The sequence below is a fragment of the Pleurodeles waltl genome, chromosome 12, assembly GCF_031143425.1.
Source record: "Pleurodeles waltl isolate 20211129_DDA chromosome 12, aPleWal1.hap1.20221129, whole genome shotgun sequence".
Taxonomy (NCBI): domain Eukaryota; kingdom Metazoa; phylum Chordata; class Amphibia; order Caudata; family Salamandridae; genus Pleurodeles; species Pleurodeles waltl.
This window is the reverse complement of record NC_090451.1, coordinates 13,741,210-13,759,934: the sequence shown is the minus strand read 5'-3', so window position 1 is coordinate 13,759,934 and position 18,725 is coordinate 13,741,210. Positions and strand designations below refer to the sequence as shown.

Here is an 18,725-nt window from a genome sequence, read left to right as displayed (position 1 = left end):
TACCCCTTGGTGCTCACTACAAGCCCGGCCGGGCTGGTGCAGGCCCCTCGTGGGCGGCTGTGGGGTGGTGGGTAGAAGCGCTGTGAGGCGGCGGCACAGGGTGCGTGAGTGCTGCTCCCCGTCACATGGAAGGAGTGAGTGCTCTGACGTCAGCACTACTCCTGCAAACCGGGGCTCGAATGATGGGTGAACGAGGGAGTGATTGTGAATAAACATCAGTGGGAGATGGAGTGAGAGCTGCGAGCAGAGAGCGCATCGGCTTCCAAGCGCTGCCTGGTCCCCGCAGATGCTCCGCGCCGCGCGCCGGGACGGGCCACGTATTCTTTCTACTTCCGGGTCGGTGCAGCAGCCTATCGGGGCGCTTCCGGGTCACGGGCGGCGGAGCAGGCACCGGAAGCTGTTCAGAGGAGCTTCAAGGAGACCGGAAGTGGATCCGCAGGACGCGCGGAGAGAAGATGGCGGCGCTGCCCGGTGAGGGGGCGCGGAGGGGGCGCACAGCGGTGCGGAGTAGCGTCGGTGCCGGGCTCAGGGCCGGGCTCTCAGTGCCGGGTGCTCAGTGCCGGGCTCTCAGTGCCGGGCTCTCAGTGCAGGGTTCAGTGCCGGGTGCTCAGTGCCGGGCGCTCAGTGCCTGCTCAGTGCCGGACTCTCAGTGCCGGACTCTCAGTGCCGGGTGCTCAGGGCCGGGCTCTCAGTGCCTTCTCAGTGCCGGGCTCTCAGTGCAGGGTTCAGTGCCGGGCTCTCAGTGCCGGGTTCAGTGCCGGGCTCTCAGTGCAGGGTTCAGTGCCGGGTGCTCAGTGCCTGCTCAGTGCCGGGCTCTCAGTGCCGGGTTCTCAGTGCCGGGTGCTCAGTGCCTGCCTCTCAGTGCAGGGTTCAGTGCCGGGCTCTTAGTGCCGGACTCTCAGTGCAGGGCTCTCAGTGCAGGGCTCTCAGTGCAGGGCTCTCAGTGCCGGGTTCTCAGTGCCGGGCTCTCAGTGCAGGGTTCAGTGCCGGGCGCTCAGTGCCGGGCTCTCAGTGCCGGGTTCTCAGTGCCGGGCTCTCAGTGCCGGGCTCTCAGTGCCTGCTCAGTGCCGGGCTCTCAGTGCCGGGTTCAGTGCCGGGTGCTCAGTGCCTGCTCAGTGCCGGGCTCTCAGTGCAGGGTTCAGTGCCGGGTGCTCAGTGCCTGCTCAGTGCCGGGCTCTCAGTGCCGGGCTCTCAGTGCAGGGTTCAGTGCCGGGTGCTCAGTGCCGGGCTCTCAGTGCCGGACTCTCAGTGCCGGACTCTCAGTGCCGGGCTCTCAGTGCCGGGCTCTCAGTGCCGGGTTCTCAGTGCCGGGTGCTCAGTGCCTGCTCAGTGCCGGGCTCTCAGTGCAGGGTTCAGTGCCGGGTGCTCAGTGCCTGCTCAGTGCCGGGCTCTCAGTGCAGGGTTCAGTGCCGGGCTCTCAGTGCCGGGCTCTCAGTGCCGGGCTCTCAGTGCCGGGCTCTCAGTGCCGGGCTCTCAGTGCCGGGTTCTCAGTGCCGGGTGCTCAGTGCCTGCTCAGTGCCGGGCTCTCAGTGCCGGGTTCAGTGCCGGGCGCTCAGTGCCGGGCTCACGGTACCGGGCTCAGTGCCCGCTCCGGGCCCCGGGACCCCGCAGCTCCCACGCCCCGGGGCGGCCGCGCGGAAACGCCTGTGTGCCCAGGGGAATATCACGCATCCCTCTCTCTGCCGGGCGCAGCCCTCAGTCTACGAAGTGCACACGGAGCCCAAACTATAAACCTGGCAGCGCGTTGAGCGCCGCCCGAGCCTGCGAGCTTCGGACTCTGCTAACGACGTGCGCATTCACCCACCCCATTATTCCACTTTACCAGAATATTAAGGGTCCATTTTATTTTTTTCATAATGCAAAAAGTCGTTAACAAGCACCACAACGTAAATATAAAACGAAATTGATCCAAAACATCCGTTCATTGAATAGCCCTCCCTCAGGAAGCGGAGAGGAAGTCTCATGAGCCGCACCTTCACCAGCCACTCCACATAGCGTTTAGGCCCTCCTAGTGCAAAGACTACAGACCGTCCAGAACGCTGCAGCCAGACTTATCCAGTTCACTCCTACGGTGCATCATTCAACACAGAAAGACTGAACTTGTTACAACTTCAGAAATCATAACTCAAAAAGTACTTAACTAATTCTGATCATTTTGGTCTTAAACTATATATAACAATCAAAAGTATTTTAATAAATTGGTCTCAAGTTATTCCCTCGAATATGAGTTGCATGATTGATACTAAGTACAGCAAATGCTTTGCACTTCTCCAACATTCCCCTAGCTGCTCGCCCAAGCCACCATAAAAACATTAGGCATTAGGTGATCTAATTCTCATCCCTGTAAACCAATGTGTGGTTGCCTGGACCCACTGCACAGTGTGCCTAGCTTTGCACACTACATAGAGGGCAGCCTTCTAGAAAAGTGCATAAGAAGCTTCATACAAAACACTTCCAGCTATCACTTCTTTTATTTTTGTTTCTGAATCTCTACAAGGGGAGAGGTACAGCCAGATTTGGGTTCCAGATATGCTGTACTATAGGGCTCAAGCTGCATCTCTATATCGAGAGTCTGGATGTGGCTTCCACACTTACTGTATATGGTGACTAAAGTTGTACCTCAGCGACAAGATCGCATATGCAGGTCCCAAGCTTGCTGTGCAGCATGACAGAGGCTGCAATATGCTGATCAAAGCTCAGACGTAGGTCACAAGCTTGTTGTATCTCTTGAACAAGCAGAACCTCATTAATGAGAGCCTAGATGTGGCTCCTAAGCTTGCTGAAGCTGCACCTCAATGAGCTGAAGAAGTGGGTCCCTGTGCCATAGGACTTGAACTCTTCCTTAGTGGGAAAGCTTAGATGTGGGCCCTGAGCTTGCTGGTGGGCTTCCAGTGTATGTATTGCCCCTGCTGTGGCATGTCGATAAGTCTGAACAAAAACCTGTACCGGTACCCCTCATGGACCAGGGCTGCCTGCAGTCCCTGAGAGCTTTGGTGGAAACCTTAAGCTCTTAGCCAGAGTCTGGGACGCTGATAGTAGGGAAAGTCCTTCGTGTGTTAGTGCAGTGGCCTCTGTCAGGACTGCTGCTGGATTGGGAACAGCCGGAGTTGTGTGTCTGGACGTTTCATCCAGCATTGAAAGGAGAGCAACTTCTGCAGTGGCAATGTCAAGCCCTGACCTGTGTGATTTAGAGTAGGGGGGCTGCACCTAGCAAAGAGATCATTACGTGCTGACCCAATCAATTTACAATGAGGGAGAACTTTAAAAAAAAAAAAAAAAAACGTTCCATCTCTCCAAGTACTTTCTTTCTGTAAACAAGCCATATAAAATATCTATGCACATCTAAAAATATTTTTACATGTAGTAGAGAACACATTCAAACTGCGGTTTATTCATTTGACCATAGTAAAAGAATTTGGGTGTTGAGTTCTTGGAGACATTTCGCCAGAATGAGTTGTCAGTGAATCGGAAAATAACTTACATTAAGAGGATCTGAAGAGTTTGCGCTTACGTCCTCGTCTGCTTACTTTTATCACTCTGCTTCAAACATTGCAAGCGCAGACGCATTGTGTATTAATGCTCAACAGTACTCCTGTGTTATATTAATGTAACTTCACCTATTGCGTAGCTTTCCCGAACGCACAGATGTGTGTAATAACTCTTATTAGGCAAGTAAAGCCAACCTTAATAAAAACTCTGTCTAATCAGTGCTCCTGCTTGTAATTTGGCTGTAGTTTTCAGTATTATAGCAGAGGACTGTGGAGTCAGTTTTGAAGGTCGTAAATCAGTCTCTTTCTTTGATTCATTCATCAAGGTGTTGCCACATTTGCCTCACCCGGAGCATCTCTTGTTCTGGTGCTTTTGAGCAGTCACTTTGGGCTCCTGTTCATAGTAAACCAAATTTATCCTTGCCAGCTCCTGGTGCAGCTTCTGAAGCAGAGTGGCTTTGGAGCTGAGCAGAGACTTGTAAGGTTCTGTTTCTCATCTGCTGGCCTCAGGCTACACATCTGCCTTAGAGGCCTTGAGCAGAAGAGGTATTGATCGCCCACAGTGTGCCCTGTTGCAGTGGGACAAGGCCCTCAAATTAGTCGGGAATTACATTTCTTGACATTCAGTGTGACTCTTGCCCCAGCTGGGAGATGGTATTACTCCTATGGAGTAGAGGATCAAACTTAAACCTTGACATGGCAGACAAGCCCCTGCATGGATGTGTCCGCAGTTACTTGAAACACAGGCTACTTCTATGTGAGCCGGACTGAACACGAGGTGCAGTACCAGATGAATTCTTACAGCACCAAAGATCCATCAGACAGAAGAGGGTGGTCGGGCCCTTCCATGAAATTTAAGAACCCTGTGGACCACTTGACCCACTCTAAGAATGCTGTAAGAGGCACATCTGCCCCTCAGCAAACCTTGAAAGACCTGTCTTTTCTAGTCTGAAAATACTGTCTCATCTCAGGGACCTAAAGCAAATGGGCAAATGGCTCTATACATGATGAGTATTTTATAGAGAGGAGGGGGTGAGATGCGTGCACACTCGGATGCACTGTGAGGGCCGGGAAGTATCTTGCAGTGATGTGGAGAGGTACAGGGAGAGGTGTATATGGTCCAGTACTACAGGGAGTTTTTAACCACCTTCTTTCCTTTTCAGTGCCTCGCCTGGCCCGGCTGCAAGCTCTGACCTTCAGGTAGGACTCTGCCTGGGAAGCCCTGCTGAAAGGGAGTGGTGGGAGGGCACTTGAGCTTATCACACAAAGCTGGCCGGGTGCACTTTGGTACTGAAGCAATGTAGGAGGGAGTTTGCCTCCAGTCCTGGGCTTCTTGTGGGTGCAGCCAGGCGTTTGAGTGGCTCTGCGACTGCTGTGTGTCTGTGCAGGCAGAGCCCTTTGTACAAGCCGGCACATCTCTCTTGTAGTCGTGACCTCAGTAAACTCTAATAACCTGCTAACTAATGCATACAAATGTTTGATACAGATCTACCACTGGGACAGGGTGGTGTAATGCGTTAAAAGTCCAGCTGGTCAGTACCAACACCCAAGTCTCCTGCCAGTCTTGCAGGCCCTATGCTATCATCAGTAGTTGCACCTGCCCACCCCTCCTGCCAGGTTTCTTGAATCAGTCTCTTCCTTCAGTCTGCTCACATCCGTTCTCTACCATCTGTTTTAGGCCTGGGTCCTTTGCTCTGCTTCAGAATCTGCTGTGTCGTCCGAGTGCCACAGTGGAACATGGTATCAGGTAATTCTTTGCACTGTGCAATGCTGGACAGTTATGCCAGTTGTGGTGTGTGGTCTGGAGTGATATTGTCTAGGGTAGAGAGTGGCTGGGGAGGGGGAGCAGTTGTGAAGCTGCTGGTGCATTGCCTAGGGTAGAGAGTGGCTGGTGAAGGAGAGCAGTTGTGGAGGTGTTGGTGCATTGTCTAGGCTACAGGGTGGCTGGGGAGGGGGAGCAGTTGTGGAGCTGCTGGTGCATTGCCTAGGGTAGAGAGTGGCTGGGGAAGGGAGAGCAGTTGAGGAGGTGTCTGTGCATTGTCTAGGCTAGAGAGTGGCTGGGGAGGGGAGAGTACTTGTGGAGGAGTCAGTGCATTGTCTAGGCTGGGGAGGGGAGAGTACTTGTGGAGGTGTCAGTGCATTGTCTAGGCTAGAGAGTGGCTGGGGAGGGGAGAGTACTTGTGGAGGTGTCAGTCCATTGTCTAGGCTAGAGAGTGGCTGGGGAGGGGAGAGTACTTGTGGAGGTGTCAGTGCATTGTCTAGGATAGAGAGTGGCTGGGGAGGGGAGAGTACTTGTGGAGGTGTCAGTGCATTGTCTAGGCTAGAGAGTGGCTGGCGAGGGAGAGAAGTTGTGGAGGTGTTGGTGCATTGTCTAGGCTAGAGTTTGACTGGGGAGGGAGAGGAGTTGTGGGTGCATTATCTAGGCTGGAGAGTGGCTGGCGAGGGAGAGCAGTTGTGAAGGTGTTGGTGTATTGTCTAGGCTAGAGTTTGACTGGGGAGGGAGAGGAGTTGTGGGTGCATTGTCTAGGCTAGAGAGTGGCTGGCGAGGGGGAGCAGTTGTGGAGGTGTCGGTGCATTGTCTAGGTTAGAGAGTGGCTGGCGAGGGGGAGCAGTTGTGGAGGTGTCGGTGCATTGTCTAGGTTAGAGAGGGGCTGGTGAGAGAGAGCAGTTGTGAAGGTGCCTGTGCATTATCTAGGCTGGAGAGTGACTGGCGAGGGAGAGAAGTTGTGGAGGTGTTGGTGCATTGTCTAGGCTAGAGTTTGACTGGAGAGGAGTTGTGGGTGCATTGTCTAGGCTAGAGAGTGGCTGTAGAAGGGGAGCAGCTGTGGAGGTGTCAGTGCATTTTCTAGGCTCGAGAGTGGCTGGGGAGGGAGAGCAGTTGTGGAGGTGTTGATGCATTGCCTAGGTGCACAGGCACCTCCACAACTGCATTGTCTAGGCTAGAGAGTGGCTGAGGAGGGGGGGCAGTTGTGGAGGTGTTGGTCCATTGTCTAGGCTGGAGAGTGACTGGCAAGGGAGAGAAGTTGTGGAGGTGTTGGTGCATTGTCTAGGCTAGAGTTTTACTGGAGAGGGAGAGGAGTTGTGGGTGCATTGCCTAGGGTAGAGAGTGGCTGGCGAGGGAGAGCAGTTGTGGACGTGTCGGTGCATTGTCTAGGCTAGAGAGTGGCTGGGGAGGGGAGAGTACTTGTGGACGTGTCAGTGCATTGTCTAGGCTAGAGAGTGGCTGGGGAGGGGAGAGTACTTGTGGAGGTATCAGCGCATTGTCTAGGCTAGAGAGTGGCTGGGGAGGGGAGAGTACTTGTGGAGGTGTCAGCGCATTGTCTAGGCTAGAGAGTGGCTGGGGAGGGGAGAGTACTTGTGGAGGTGTCAGTGCATTGTCTAGGCTAGAGAGTGGCTGGGGAGGGGAGAGTACTTGTGGAGGTGTCAGTGCATTGTCTAGGCTAGAGAGTGGCTGGGGAGGGGAGAGTACTTGTGGAGGTGTCAGTGCATTGTCTAGGCTAGAGAGTGGCTGGGGAGGGGAGAGTACTTGTGGTGGTGTCACCGCATTGTCTAGGCTATAGAGTGGCTGGGGAGGGGAGAGTACTTGTGGAGGTGTCAGCGCATTGTCTAGGCTAGAGAGTGGCAGGGGAGAGTACTTGTGGAGGTGTCAGCGCATTGTCTAGGCTAGAGAGTGGCTGGGGAGGGGGGAGCAGTTGTGGAGGTGTCGGTGCATTGTCTAGGCTAGAGAGTGGCTGGTGAGGGAGAGCAGTTGTGAAGGTGCCTGTGCATTGTCTAGGCTGGAGAGTGACTGGCGAGGGAGAGAAGTTGTGGAGGTGTTGGTGCATTGTCTAGGCTAGAGTTTGACTGGAGAGGAGTTGTGGGTGCATTGTCTAGGCTAGAGAGTGGCTGGAGAGGGGGAGCAGTTGTGGAGGTGTCGGTGCATTTTCTAGGCTCGAGAGTGGCTGGGGAGGGAGAGCAGTTGTGGAGGTGTTGATGCATTGCCTAGGTGCACAGGCACCTCCACAACTGCATTGTCTAGGCTAGAGAGTGGCTGAGGAGGGGGAGCAGTTGCTCTTAGACAGGATGGGTTCTTGTTTTACAAAACGCTGCCTGGGACACAGTAGGAGTTGCAACCCTACTATGCACACTCCTTTATAAATGGCACTCATAGCGGCGTGCACCTCTATCTGGGAGTAAGTGGTGTGCAGCACTCGCTTGGTATTAAAGCTGTTTCTTTCTAAATGTCCCACACTTGCACGTTATCTTTTTCTCCCTGTTAGGCATCAGAGTTCAGCTGTGGCTCCCGCCCAGAAATCAGTAGGGACCCCTGCACCAAAATCAGCTCTGCCCAGCAGCAGAGGAGAGTACATTGTCACCAAACTGGATGACCTGGTGAACTGGGCACGCAGGGTGAGCATTGAAGCTGGTGCTGGGTACTAAGGTGGTACTAGCTACACACAGATGGGCACACAGTTTGAGCACTGGTGAGGCTTGCGCCAGGCAGATAGTGCCCTGGTACTAGGGTGGTACAAGCTACATATAGGGAGTGCAGTGAAGATTGATAGCAGATACGCAAGATGGGTGCGGAGATGCCAGGAGCGCCTGGTTAGTGCAGGGAGAGTTGTGAGCGGGGCAGAGCTTGGGTGCTGGATTAGTGCTGGTGGTTGAGTGAAGGGTTTTTATTGGAACTCTGAGGGCACTCTGGAGCAGGGGTGTGGTGGCAGAGCTGTGCATCCAAAGGAGTGTTTATATAATGGGTGAGGACTGGTTTACGCGGGGTGGACAGTGAGGCGGTTTAAGGGTTAGGGTCAGGTTGTTCTAGAAATCCAGGTTGAGTAATATAGGCTGAGGCCTCCTGCAGATGCAGTGGGCGCTCGGCCTTGATATCCTGTTAATGTCGAGAGGGATGGTCAGTGGCAGGCATGGCGTTACAATGGGTGGTGTTAGCTTTCCTTTACTTATGCATTGTTTACGTCTTTCTTTACTCTTCTTTACACCCACTCGTGGTACTCTGCTGATTTTTATTCTTGGTGCCTTCCTCATCAATATCCACTCTGTACACTTTTCCTCCTTTTAACCTGTCCCCTTCTCCTCACTAAAGCACTGATCCCTGCTGTCCCCCTTGCTCACGCTGTACCCTTGTCCCCTCTATCCTCTTCTCATCTCTCATGTCCCCCTTGCTCACGCTGTACCCTTGTCCCCTCTATCCTCTTCTCATCTCATCTCTCATATCCCCCTTGCTTCTGTATCCCACGTTCATTGTTTGTGTCACTTTTCCTGCAGAGCTCTCTCTGGCCCATGACCTTTGGCTTGGCGTGCTGTGCCGTGGAGATGATGCACATGGCCGCCCCACGTTACGACATGGATCGTTTTGGTGTGGTCTTTCGCGCCAGCCCACGCCAAGCTGATGTTATGATCGTGGCAGGAACCTTGACAAACAAGATGGCGCCCGCTCTTCGAAAGGTGAGATCTTCAAGCTTCACCGACGCTCACTCCAACATGGATCATGGATGTGTGCACTTCCTCCTCATCTCCTCTTCAGATCACTGCTGGGTGACTGTATCCCGTCTCACACCCGCCCCTCGGAATCACTGCTGGGTGTCTGTATCCCCTCTCACACCAGCCCCTCAGCATCACTGCTGGGTGACTGTATCCCCTCTCACACCAGCCCTCAGCATCACTGCTGGGTGACTGTATCCCCTCTCACACCAGCCCTCAGCATCACTGCTGGGTGACTGTATCCCCTCTCACACCCGCCCCTCGGAATCACTGCTGGGTGTCTGTATCCCCTCTCACACCAGCCCCTCTGAATCACTGCTGGGTGACTGTATCCCCTCTCACACCAGCCCTCAGCATCACTGCTGGGTGACTGTATCCCCTCTCACACCCGCCCTCAGCATCACTGCTGGGTGACTGTATCCCCTCTCACACCCGCCCTCAGCATCACTGCTGGGTGACTGTATCCCCTCTCACACCCGCCCTCAGCATCACTGCTGGGAGACTGTATCCCCTCACACCCGCCCTCAGCATCACTGCTGGGTGACTGTATCCCGTCTCACAACCGCCCTCGGAATCACTGCTGGGGGACTGTATCCCCTCTCACACCCGCCCTCAGCATCACTGCTGGGAGATTGTATCCCCTCACACCCGCCCCTCAGAATCACTGCTGGGTGACTGTATCCCCTCCCACACCCGCCCCTCGGAATCACTGCTGGGTGTCTGTATCCCCTCTCACACCAGCCCCTCAGCATCACTGCTGGGTGACTGTATCCCCTCTCACACCAGCCCTCAGCATCACTGCTGGGTGACTGTATCCCCTCACACACCAGCCCCTCAGTATCTCTGCTGGGTGACTGTATCCCCTCTCACACCCACCCCTCAGCATCACTGCTGGGTGACTGTATCCCCTCTCACACCCGCCCTCAGCATCACTGCTGGGTGACTGTATCCCCTCTCACACCCGCCCTCAGCATCACTGCTGGGAGACTGTATCCCCTCACACCCGCCCTCAGCATCACTGCTGGGTGACTGTATCCCGTCTCACAACCGCCCTCGGAATCACTGCTGGGGGACTGTATCCCCTCTCACACCCGCCCTCAGCATCACTGCTGGGAGATTGTATCCCCTCACACCCGCCCCTCAGAATCACTGCTGGGTGACTGTATCCCGTCTCACAACCGCCCTCGGAATCACTGCTGGGGGACTGTATTCCCTCTCACACCCGCCCTCAGCATCACTGCTGGGTGACTGTATCCCCTCCCACACCAGCCCCTCAGCATCACTGCTGGGTGACTGTTTCCCCTCCTACACCAGCCCCTCAGCATTCACTGATTCACTTCTGGGTGAGGATTCCTCCCCCACTGGATGTCGACCGGTGTTTGGGTGATGTTTAGCAGCCCTCTGGGTTATTGCTGGGTAGTGTCTGTTTCCACCCATTTTTTTGTCTTATCAGTACTCCCCCGCCCCTCCTCATTTCCCCCTGACTAGCACTGTCGTTTATTGCAAGTTGGTGCTTGTGACACCGGTGAACAAGTGACTCTGCTCGTGCTAGCTATGGCGCTTGCAGTGCTCGCACTCAGGAGCACATATACATCAGGCTCCCTCCGTGCTCTCCCATGCCACACACTCCCTGGGTTTCCCCACTCACCCACTGCTCGGAGCTACATTGCTTGAAAGCTGGGTTTGTACCCTACAAATCCCGCATCCGGAGTTAGAGGAGCTGAGTGCGGTGAGATGGGGTTCGTGTCCTGAGGACACATGTCTTGTGCCCGAGGTCGCTCTTGCATGTGGCGGCCAGCAGCTCGCTGCTGTTTATGTTGATGAAACTGTGACCTGTTCTGCGGGAGTTGGCATGGGTGAGAGATGCCTTCTAGCTGTCAGCTGACTTTGTTGTCTCATTGCAGGTTTATGACCAGATGCCAGAACCGCGATATGTGGTGTCCATGGGCAGGTGAGCACTCTGTTGATTGGCTTCTTGGTGTAGGAAAGTATCCTCTTTTTGGCATGGGTACCCCCAGTTTTTGCCTGTTGTCAGTGTGCTTGGACTGTTTTCATTTGGGATCCTGTCAACCAAGACCCCAGTGATTGTTCACTCTCCTCTAAATTTGGTTGCCTAGGACTTTGCACACCCCACAATTGCCATCCTGGTGCCCCCACATAAGTCCCTAGTATGCGATACTTAGGTACACAGGGCTGTAGGGCACCAGGGTTATGTCATGGGCTGCAGCATGTATTATGCTACCCAAGAAAGCCCATGCAAAATGTTTAGGCAGGCCTGCCATTGCAGCCTGCGAGAAAAGATGCATGCACCCTTTTCAGTACAGGCCACTATACCAGATCACTGTAAATAACCCCTGTGGTACGCCCTGCTAGCCCATGGGGCAGGGTGCAGGTACCTTTGTGTTGGGGCACCGCTCCATGACCACAGGTGCTGCCACTACACTGGACTTTGTATGTGCGGGGAAGCCGTTTTACACGTATACTGGACACCGGTCACTGTAAGTCACCCCTATGATACGCTCTCCTAGTCCAGAGGGCAGAGTTCCCCCCTTGCATAAACAGGTTTGCACCAGTCCAGGGACCCTGGTCCCTGCTCTGGGGTGAAACTAGACAAAGCAAAGGGGCGTGACCACTCAGCTGTCAATCACTATCCCAGGGCTGGTGCCCAGAGCTCCTTCAGGTGGCCACTTGGTTCTGCCATCTTGAATCCAAGATGTGCAGAGGCCTCTGGGAGCATCTGATTAGCCAGTTCAGGTAGGTGACATCACAGCCCCCTCCTGATAAATGGTCACCCTGCTAGGTGACCAGTCCCCCTTCCTGGGCTATTGAGGGTCTCCTTGGGTGGGTCCTCAGATTCACCATGCAAGATTCCAGCAGGACTCCACTGCAACGTTTACTATATCTTCTGGCCACTGGAACCGCAACTGGACTCTTCAGGCACCAACAATCTGGAACTCCAGCGACGATTTGGCTTTGCTACATTGTTTCTCCGGCTCCTTCCAGCAACTGCAACATTTCCACAGCTGTGCATCCTCTGAGGGTGGCGAGTCTTCAGCGTGCACCAAGAAGCAAGAAGGAATCTCCTTTGGAGTGAAGGAGTCACTGCCCTGCATCTGCAGGCACCAACTGCTACAACGTCTGGCTGTGTGGATCTGCTCTCCTCTGGAACTCCGTGGTTCCTGGTAGTGGTCTAGCGTGGTCCTCTTGGTCCTCTCTGCCAGCTGTCCAGCTTGGGAGATGGTAAGTCCTTGCATCTCCTTGCAGGAGAGTAACCCTGTGCACTGCGACTCTTGCAGCTACGAAGGTTTGTTTGCTCCTCCTCCAAGGGATCTTCATGCTTCATGTAGCCCCCAGCACTTCTTCCTGCCAAGGACAGTCTCCTCTCTGTTGCTCCAGCGACGTGGGACTCCTCTTTGGGTGTACTGACCTGGCCTCACTGCAGCTACTGTGTCGCCTGCCTGTGGGGGCTGCCTCTTCTTCTGGTGACTCTCCCAACTGCTGAGGGTCACCCTGGACTCACCTCCTTGGGTCGAGTCCCCTGGGCCTTGCAACACTTCTTTTCCATATTCTGCCTTTGCCAAGGCTTGTTGGTGGTCTTCCTGCATACTTACCACTGCATCCCGATAGCCGACGTTGGACACCATCTGCATCACTTCAGAGACTCCTCTTCATCTCCTGTGCTGCACTGCTGGCCTTCTTCGTCGCTTGTCGACCTAGTCCTCCATCCACAGAAGGGTAGGTAGTGGCTCCTGCCACAACCGGGCACTTCAATACAAACTGGACTTGGTGCCCTTCCTTTGCAGGTCCTCATCCGTGAGGATCCACCTTTGGCTTCTTCCAGTCTTGGTTGGGTCTTGCATAGTCCTTTTCCAAGTCCTCCTGTTGGGTTTGGGGAAAGCCAGGTATGTACCTCTCCTCTCCCGGTCGATGGGGGCACTCTGGTACTCACCTCTTGGGGTTCCTAGTTCCTCCAGCTCCCCTCTAATAATTCCACACCCTTGGGTGGGGGATTGTATATATGGTTTGGCTCTCACTGTTTTCTATTGCTTTTGCCAATGCCTATTGCTTTTTATGCTAGTTACTGACTCCTGATGTGTATATAATAATGTGTCTACTTACATGCTAGTGAAGTATTGCCTATACAGTATTTTAGTATTAGTGTTACTATAATAAAGTACCTTTACTTTTGTAACACTGGGTGTTTCCTTTCATGAGTGAGTACTGTGTGACTTCAGTGGTTTTGCATGAGCTTTGCATGTCGCCTAGATAAGCCTTGGCTGCTCATCCACAGCTACCTGTAGAGAGCGCTGGCTTCCAGACACTGCCTACACTTCACTACTAGGGGATACCTGGAGCTGGTATAAAGTGATAACACCATAGGTGCTCACCACACACCAGGCCAGCTTCCTACACTTGGGAGGAGGAGAATCTGCTAGGAAGGGATCGTAGCCTTACAGGAAGATGTGCCACGCGACTGTCTTCTGTGTGACCGGATGCTCTTTCTCACTCAGCTGCACCACTTCTTGGATCCGTGTCGGTGAGAAGGTGCTAAGGCCCCCTGTCTCCTTTCCCAAAATGCCGACAGGAAGTTTGTAGACCTCATAAGCTCCTTCTAGCAGGAACCCAAGGATGCTGATGTGTTATGGCATTATTCTTTCTGTGCAGCTAAAAAGAGCTCTCTCTCTGCAGTGAGTTGGTTGAAACTGTTACTTTGGCGAACGCAGCGTTCAGTCCTGGCTGCTTGAAGCGTGTGTTGGATTATGTTTAATTATTAAGCAGCTCCACAAGGCTGTAAACTCTCTTCTCCTGAGTTTGGGGAGATGTTTTTGAAAGGTGCAGTATAGCCCCTTCCTTGTCCAGTGTTGGCTTCAGATAACGTTGTCCCACCTTGAGAGTTGGCAGCCAGAGTCCTCTCTTTTATATCTGGGAATGTGTTTGTTACGCAAGGCGCTGGTCCCTGATTCGAACTGAGGGCCACTGTTAAGCGCAGAGAACGCCGGGATAGTGTTGGACATTGAAATCTCCAGTCCTTATTGTGAAACTGAGAGCGTTGCAGATCTTAATAAAATACTGGGTGCAGATGCCACCTGGCCTTAGCTGCACCTCTGAGAAAGTGCTGAGAGCACAGCACGTCGGTTCATAACTCCACCTCCGGGATGTGTAGAAGTGCAGAGACCCCCATGCCCTTGGCTGGGACAGTGGTAAATGCGATCACAGGCCCTGCTTGCACTTGTGATGAAGAGTTGGTTTCTGAAGCCTCAGTCACTCGTCCGTGGCTGGAGGAGTATCTCTGCAGAGGCTCTTGGCTCTTACCTTTTGGCCCGTAGTGTTGCGTGCAGGCGACATCTTGCCTTTACTCCAGGCCTGGAAGGGCTTTGGCTGCTTTCACCTCTGGTATCTTACTTGCTGTCTCTTCCTTCCTCAGCTGTGCCAACGGGGGAGGTTATTACCACTACTCCTACTCGGTGGTCCGGGGATGTGACCGCATCGTGCCAGTCGACATCTACGTACCAGGTGTGATATCTGGATTTGAAGGCAGTAGTTTGCATAAAGCTGCTTGTATTTGTGGGATGGGTTACAAACCAGGAACACTCACTAACACACACTGGTGTCTTACCCCCAGGTTGTCCACCCACGGCCGAAGCTCTCCTCTATGGAATCCTCCAGCTTCAGAAGAAGATCAAGCGGGAGAAGAAATTAAGAATCTGGTACCGGAAATAGACGCGGAACAATCTCGGCTGGATGTTTCTGATCAGACACTTATTTATCTAAGGAACTGGTTTGTGTTGGCTCCTGAAGTCTCTGGCTGCACACTTCTGCCTCTTTCATGCAGTGCTTTACTGGCTGCATTTTCTGTAGCACTCTCTGACCATCAGCGGCTGCAGGGTCATTGGGTGTAGAGTCTGCAGTGTTACGGGTTGTAGAGTTTCTAGAGTGGTGGCTGTAGGGGCTGCAGTGTCGAGTGGGGACTGCTGCGTCATGAGTAGTAGGGTTGCTATGTTCCATCGTCTTGCTTTGGTGGCTCACACTGTGTCCAAGGGATTGACAACCCAAAAAAGCTGTATTGCAGTGATTCCTCTACATGAATAAAGTATTCCTAAAGGTCCCGCCTGGTCTCCGTTCACAAGAATGCAGGTTGTGTCTTAGTGTGTGATGTGGTTTGCGACATCGTGGCATGGCCTCATGTGTTGAAAGGACATGCTCTTCGGCCCTTGTCCTTCGAGTGGGAAGACAGGCCTTTAGATGCAGGCCCTTCCTTTGCATGCTCGCATATGATCCGGGACAGGATTGCCTGCGGGTGCGCAAAGTGCATGAACCTCATTATCTTGCTTTTCCATTGCTCTTGCTCGCCACGAAAAGGCCTATTCTGGAAGATGAGGGAATTACAATAAGTTTGTTAATTAACAATTGCTGTTGGTTTTCGGAAAGGTAAATTCATCCTGCAAACAAGAGAAAGGCAGTCAGTTTGCACATTACTTTCATACATCTGTGAGTTCAGGAATGGCAGAGAACAGCAAGACCATTCAGGGAATGAAATGTGTGTCCCCACCTTCTGTAAGATGATAGTCACCAGTTTACTGGTCCATCGCAGGCCTCCATCCTTCTGGGGCCAGTGATATCAGAGCCAGTGAAATGAGTTACGTTAGCAAGGATGCGGCAAGCTTGTGAAACAAAAGACTATATAAAAACATTATTTTTCAGACGCATGTAGACTGCACTGTGTGGCAAAAGGAGGAGACTGAAAGGGGTGATAGAACCAGTGAAACATTGTTGCTTGGATGCAAGTGCTTCAGAGCCTTTCTTTGAGCCCATACTTGAACTTTGAGAAGGAGGAGCCTGGCAGAAGAACCGTTGTCCAGGAAGCTCGCCGATGGTGACCACGTTAGGCTGAAGGTAGATCTTGAAGGTTCCTTGAGTGCGAGGTCTGGTCCTTGGGCTGTAGGCGCATCGAGCACATGCTAGTGGCTCTATGCGTTTCACAAGCTTGTTCTGCTTTGTAATTTTAATTGCATGGGGTGTTCTCCGGGACAGGCTACTAGGCAGCAGCCTTGTGGCTGTTAGGGTTCTGGCCTTATGACCAATAAATAATTTGTCCTTTGAGGCACTGACCAAGCTACGCTCTGTGCAAATGTAATGTTGGTGTCAAAAGTGCTGTTCGTGTTAACCCCTTCGCTGCCTGGCCTTTTCCCCTCCTGTGCCAAGCCTTTTTTGGGTCATTTTGAGCAGTTCGTGCTTAGGCCCTCATAACTTTTTGTCCACATAAGCTACCCACGCCAAATTTGCGTCCAACATCCTATGGATTCTAGAGGTACCCAGAGTTTGTGGGTTCTCCTGAAGAAGACCAAGAAATTTGCCAAAATTCAGCAAACATTTTTTTTTAAATGGGGGGGGGGGAAGGACTGGCGAAGAAGGCTTGTGTTTTTTTTCTCTGAAAATGGCATAAACAAAGGGTTTGCAGTGCTAAATCACCAGCTTCCCAGCTATCAGGAACAGGCAGACTTGAATCAGAAAACCACATTTTTCAACACAATTGTGGCATTTTAGTGGGGCGGCATACCCCACTTTTACTATTTTTTTTGTGCTTTCAGCCTCCTTCCAGTTAGTGGAAGAAATGGATGGATGTTAAACCAATGCTGGATCCCAGAAAGCTAAACGTTTCTGAAAAGTAGACAACATTCTGAATTCAGCAAGGGGTCATTTGTGTAGATCCCACAAGATTTTCCTACAGAAAATGACAGCTGAATGTCAGATTTTTTAAATCAATATGCTGTTATGTCTGCTGGACTCTCCTGGCTCTAGGGATATATAGGGCTTGTAGGTTCGTCAAGAACCCTAGGTACCCAGAGTCAATGAATGAGCTGCACCTTGCAATGGGTTTTCATTCTATACCGGGTAAAAAGCAATTCATTTGCTGAAATATAAAGAGTGAAAAATAGGTATCAAGAAAACCTTTGTATTTCCAAAATGGGCACAAGATAAGGTGTTGAGAAGCAGTGGTTATTTGCACATCTCTGAATTCCAGGGTGCCCATACTAGTATGTGAATTACAGGGCATTTTTCAAATAGATGTCTTTTTTACACACTTGCTTATATTTGGAAGGAAAATATATAGAGAAAGACAAGGGGCAGTAACACTTGTTTTGCTATTGTGTGTTCCCCGAAGTCTCCTGATAAAAATGGTACCTCACTTGCGTGGGGAGGCCTAATACTCGCAACAGGAAAGGCAACATGGACACATCACATTTTTACATTGAAATCTGCTATGTTTTTTGCAAAGTGTCTAGCTGTGGATTTTGGCCTCTAACTCAGCCGGCACCTAGGCAACCTACCAAACCTGTGCAATTTGTAAAACTAGACACCTAGGGGAATCCAAGATGGGGTGACTTGTGGGGCTCTCAAACAGTTCTGTTACCTAGAATCCTTTGCAAACCTCAAAATCTGGCTAAAAAAATATACTTTTTCCTCACATTTTGATGAGAAAAAGTTCTGGAATCTGAGAGGAGCCTCAAATTTCCTTCCACCCAGCGTTCCCCCAAGATTCCTGATAAAAATGATACCTCACTTGTGTGGGTAGGACTAGTGCCCGCGACAGGAAACGCCCCAAAACTCTATGTGGACACATCAAAATGAGCAAATACTAAACTGCCTGTTTTTGCGGGGGCACCTACGTTCTTGGTCCTGGGCTCGGCAGCCATATGGGGAAACCTACCAAACCCAACCATTTCTGAAAACTAGACAGCAAGGGAGTCAAGGGAGGTGCGACTTGTGGGGAGCCCCTAATAGTTTTTTTTTTTTTTACCCAGAATCCTAAGCGAACCTCAAATTTAGCTAAAAAAAATCACATTTTCCCACATTTCTGTGTGGGATACCGCACCGGGACACATTCCCTACCACCCAACGCTCCCCTCAGTCTCCCAGTAAAAATGCTACCTCTCTTGTGTAGGCGACCAAGTGCCTGTGACGGGGAAGAACCAAAAACATGTTGAAATTGAGGGGGATCCAAAGCGGATCCAAAAGGGCAGTTTGAAAAGAAAAAAAAAGGTTTTAGGCTGACAAGTGGGGCATAATTTTTATCGGTATAGATGAGACAATGCTGGGTGGTAGGAATTTTGTGGATTCCTGCAGATTCCAGAAGGTTCCATCACAAAAATCTGTGATTTCCAGCAAAGTTGGAGGTTTGCAGGGCATTGTGGGTAATAAAATGGTGCCGGGTGCATGTGAAGCACACCGCCCTGGAATCACCCAGATGTTTAGTTTTCAGATGTGTCTAGGTCTTTTGGATTTTTCTACATGGCAGTGTCCCAGAGTCTAAAAAGTGCAGACCTCACCATTCCAAGTGGGGCGATTTTGAGAGTTAGCCAAGCTCTCATGGCCCAAATGTAAAACCAAAACCCAAAATAATCAAATATCTTCTTGCTTAGGGTGGGATAAGATGTTTTAGTGTGCGGGGTAGAGCTGAAAGTTACCCCCTTCAGTTGGGATGGGGGCATACCCATGCCCATACTGGTTGGTAGCCATTGCCACACAATAATTATTATTATTTTGTTTTAATTCTCTGGCATCTAGTAGACTTTCTACCCCCACATGTGTGGATCGGGGGTAATTGCCCCATCTGCCCATGGTGGGCAGAACAACTTTGGCCCCATTTATTTGGGGTGGGTATGGCCATACTCTCAACCTCTTATTTTGAAAAAAAAAATAATTCTTCCCTGGTCTCTGGTGGGCTTTCTGCCCCCCTAGGGGGCTGATGGACCTTCC

At 51.9% G+C, this 18,725-nt stretch overlaps 1 protein-coding gene across 2 annotated transcripts; it reads left to right on the top strand.

The window, feature by feature from the left end:
* Positions 1-235: 235 nt before the first annotated feature.
* Positions 236-15,072, top strand: NDUFS7 (NADH:ubiquinone oxidoreductase core subunit S7). Of its 2 annotated transcripts, XM_069216447.1 has the most exons (8): positions 346-471; positions 4,652-4,688; positions 5,167-5,235; positions 7,748-7,877; positions 8,751-8,930; positions 10,871-10,917; positions 14,392-14,480; positions 14,590-15,072. In XM_069216447.1, exons 1-8 carry the CDS (start codon positions 456-458, stop codon positions 14,685-14,687), a joined length of 666 nt encoding a protein of 221 aa, XP_069072548.1. In that variant the 5' UTR covers positions 346-455; the 3' UTR covers positions 14,688-15,072. The 2 variants fall into 2 exon arrangements, with proteins under 2 accessions (XP_069072549.1, XP_069072548.1); XM_069216448.1 differs by lacking the exon at positions 4,652-4,688 and having other exon boundaries at positions 236-471.
* Positions 15,073-18,725: the final 3,653 nt, after the last annotated feature.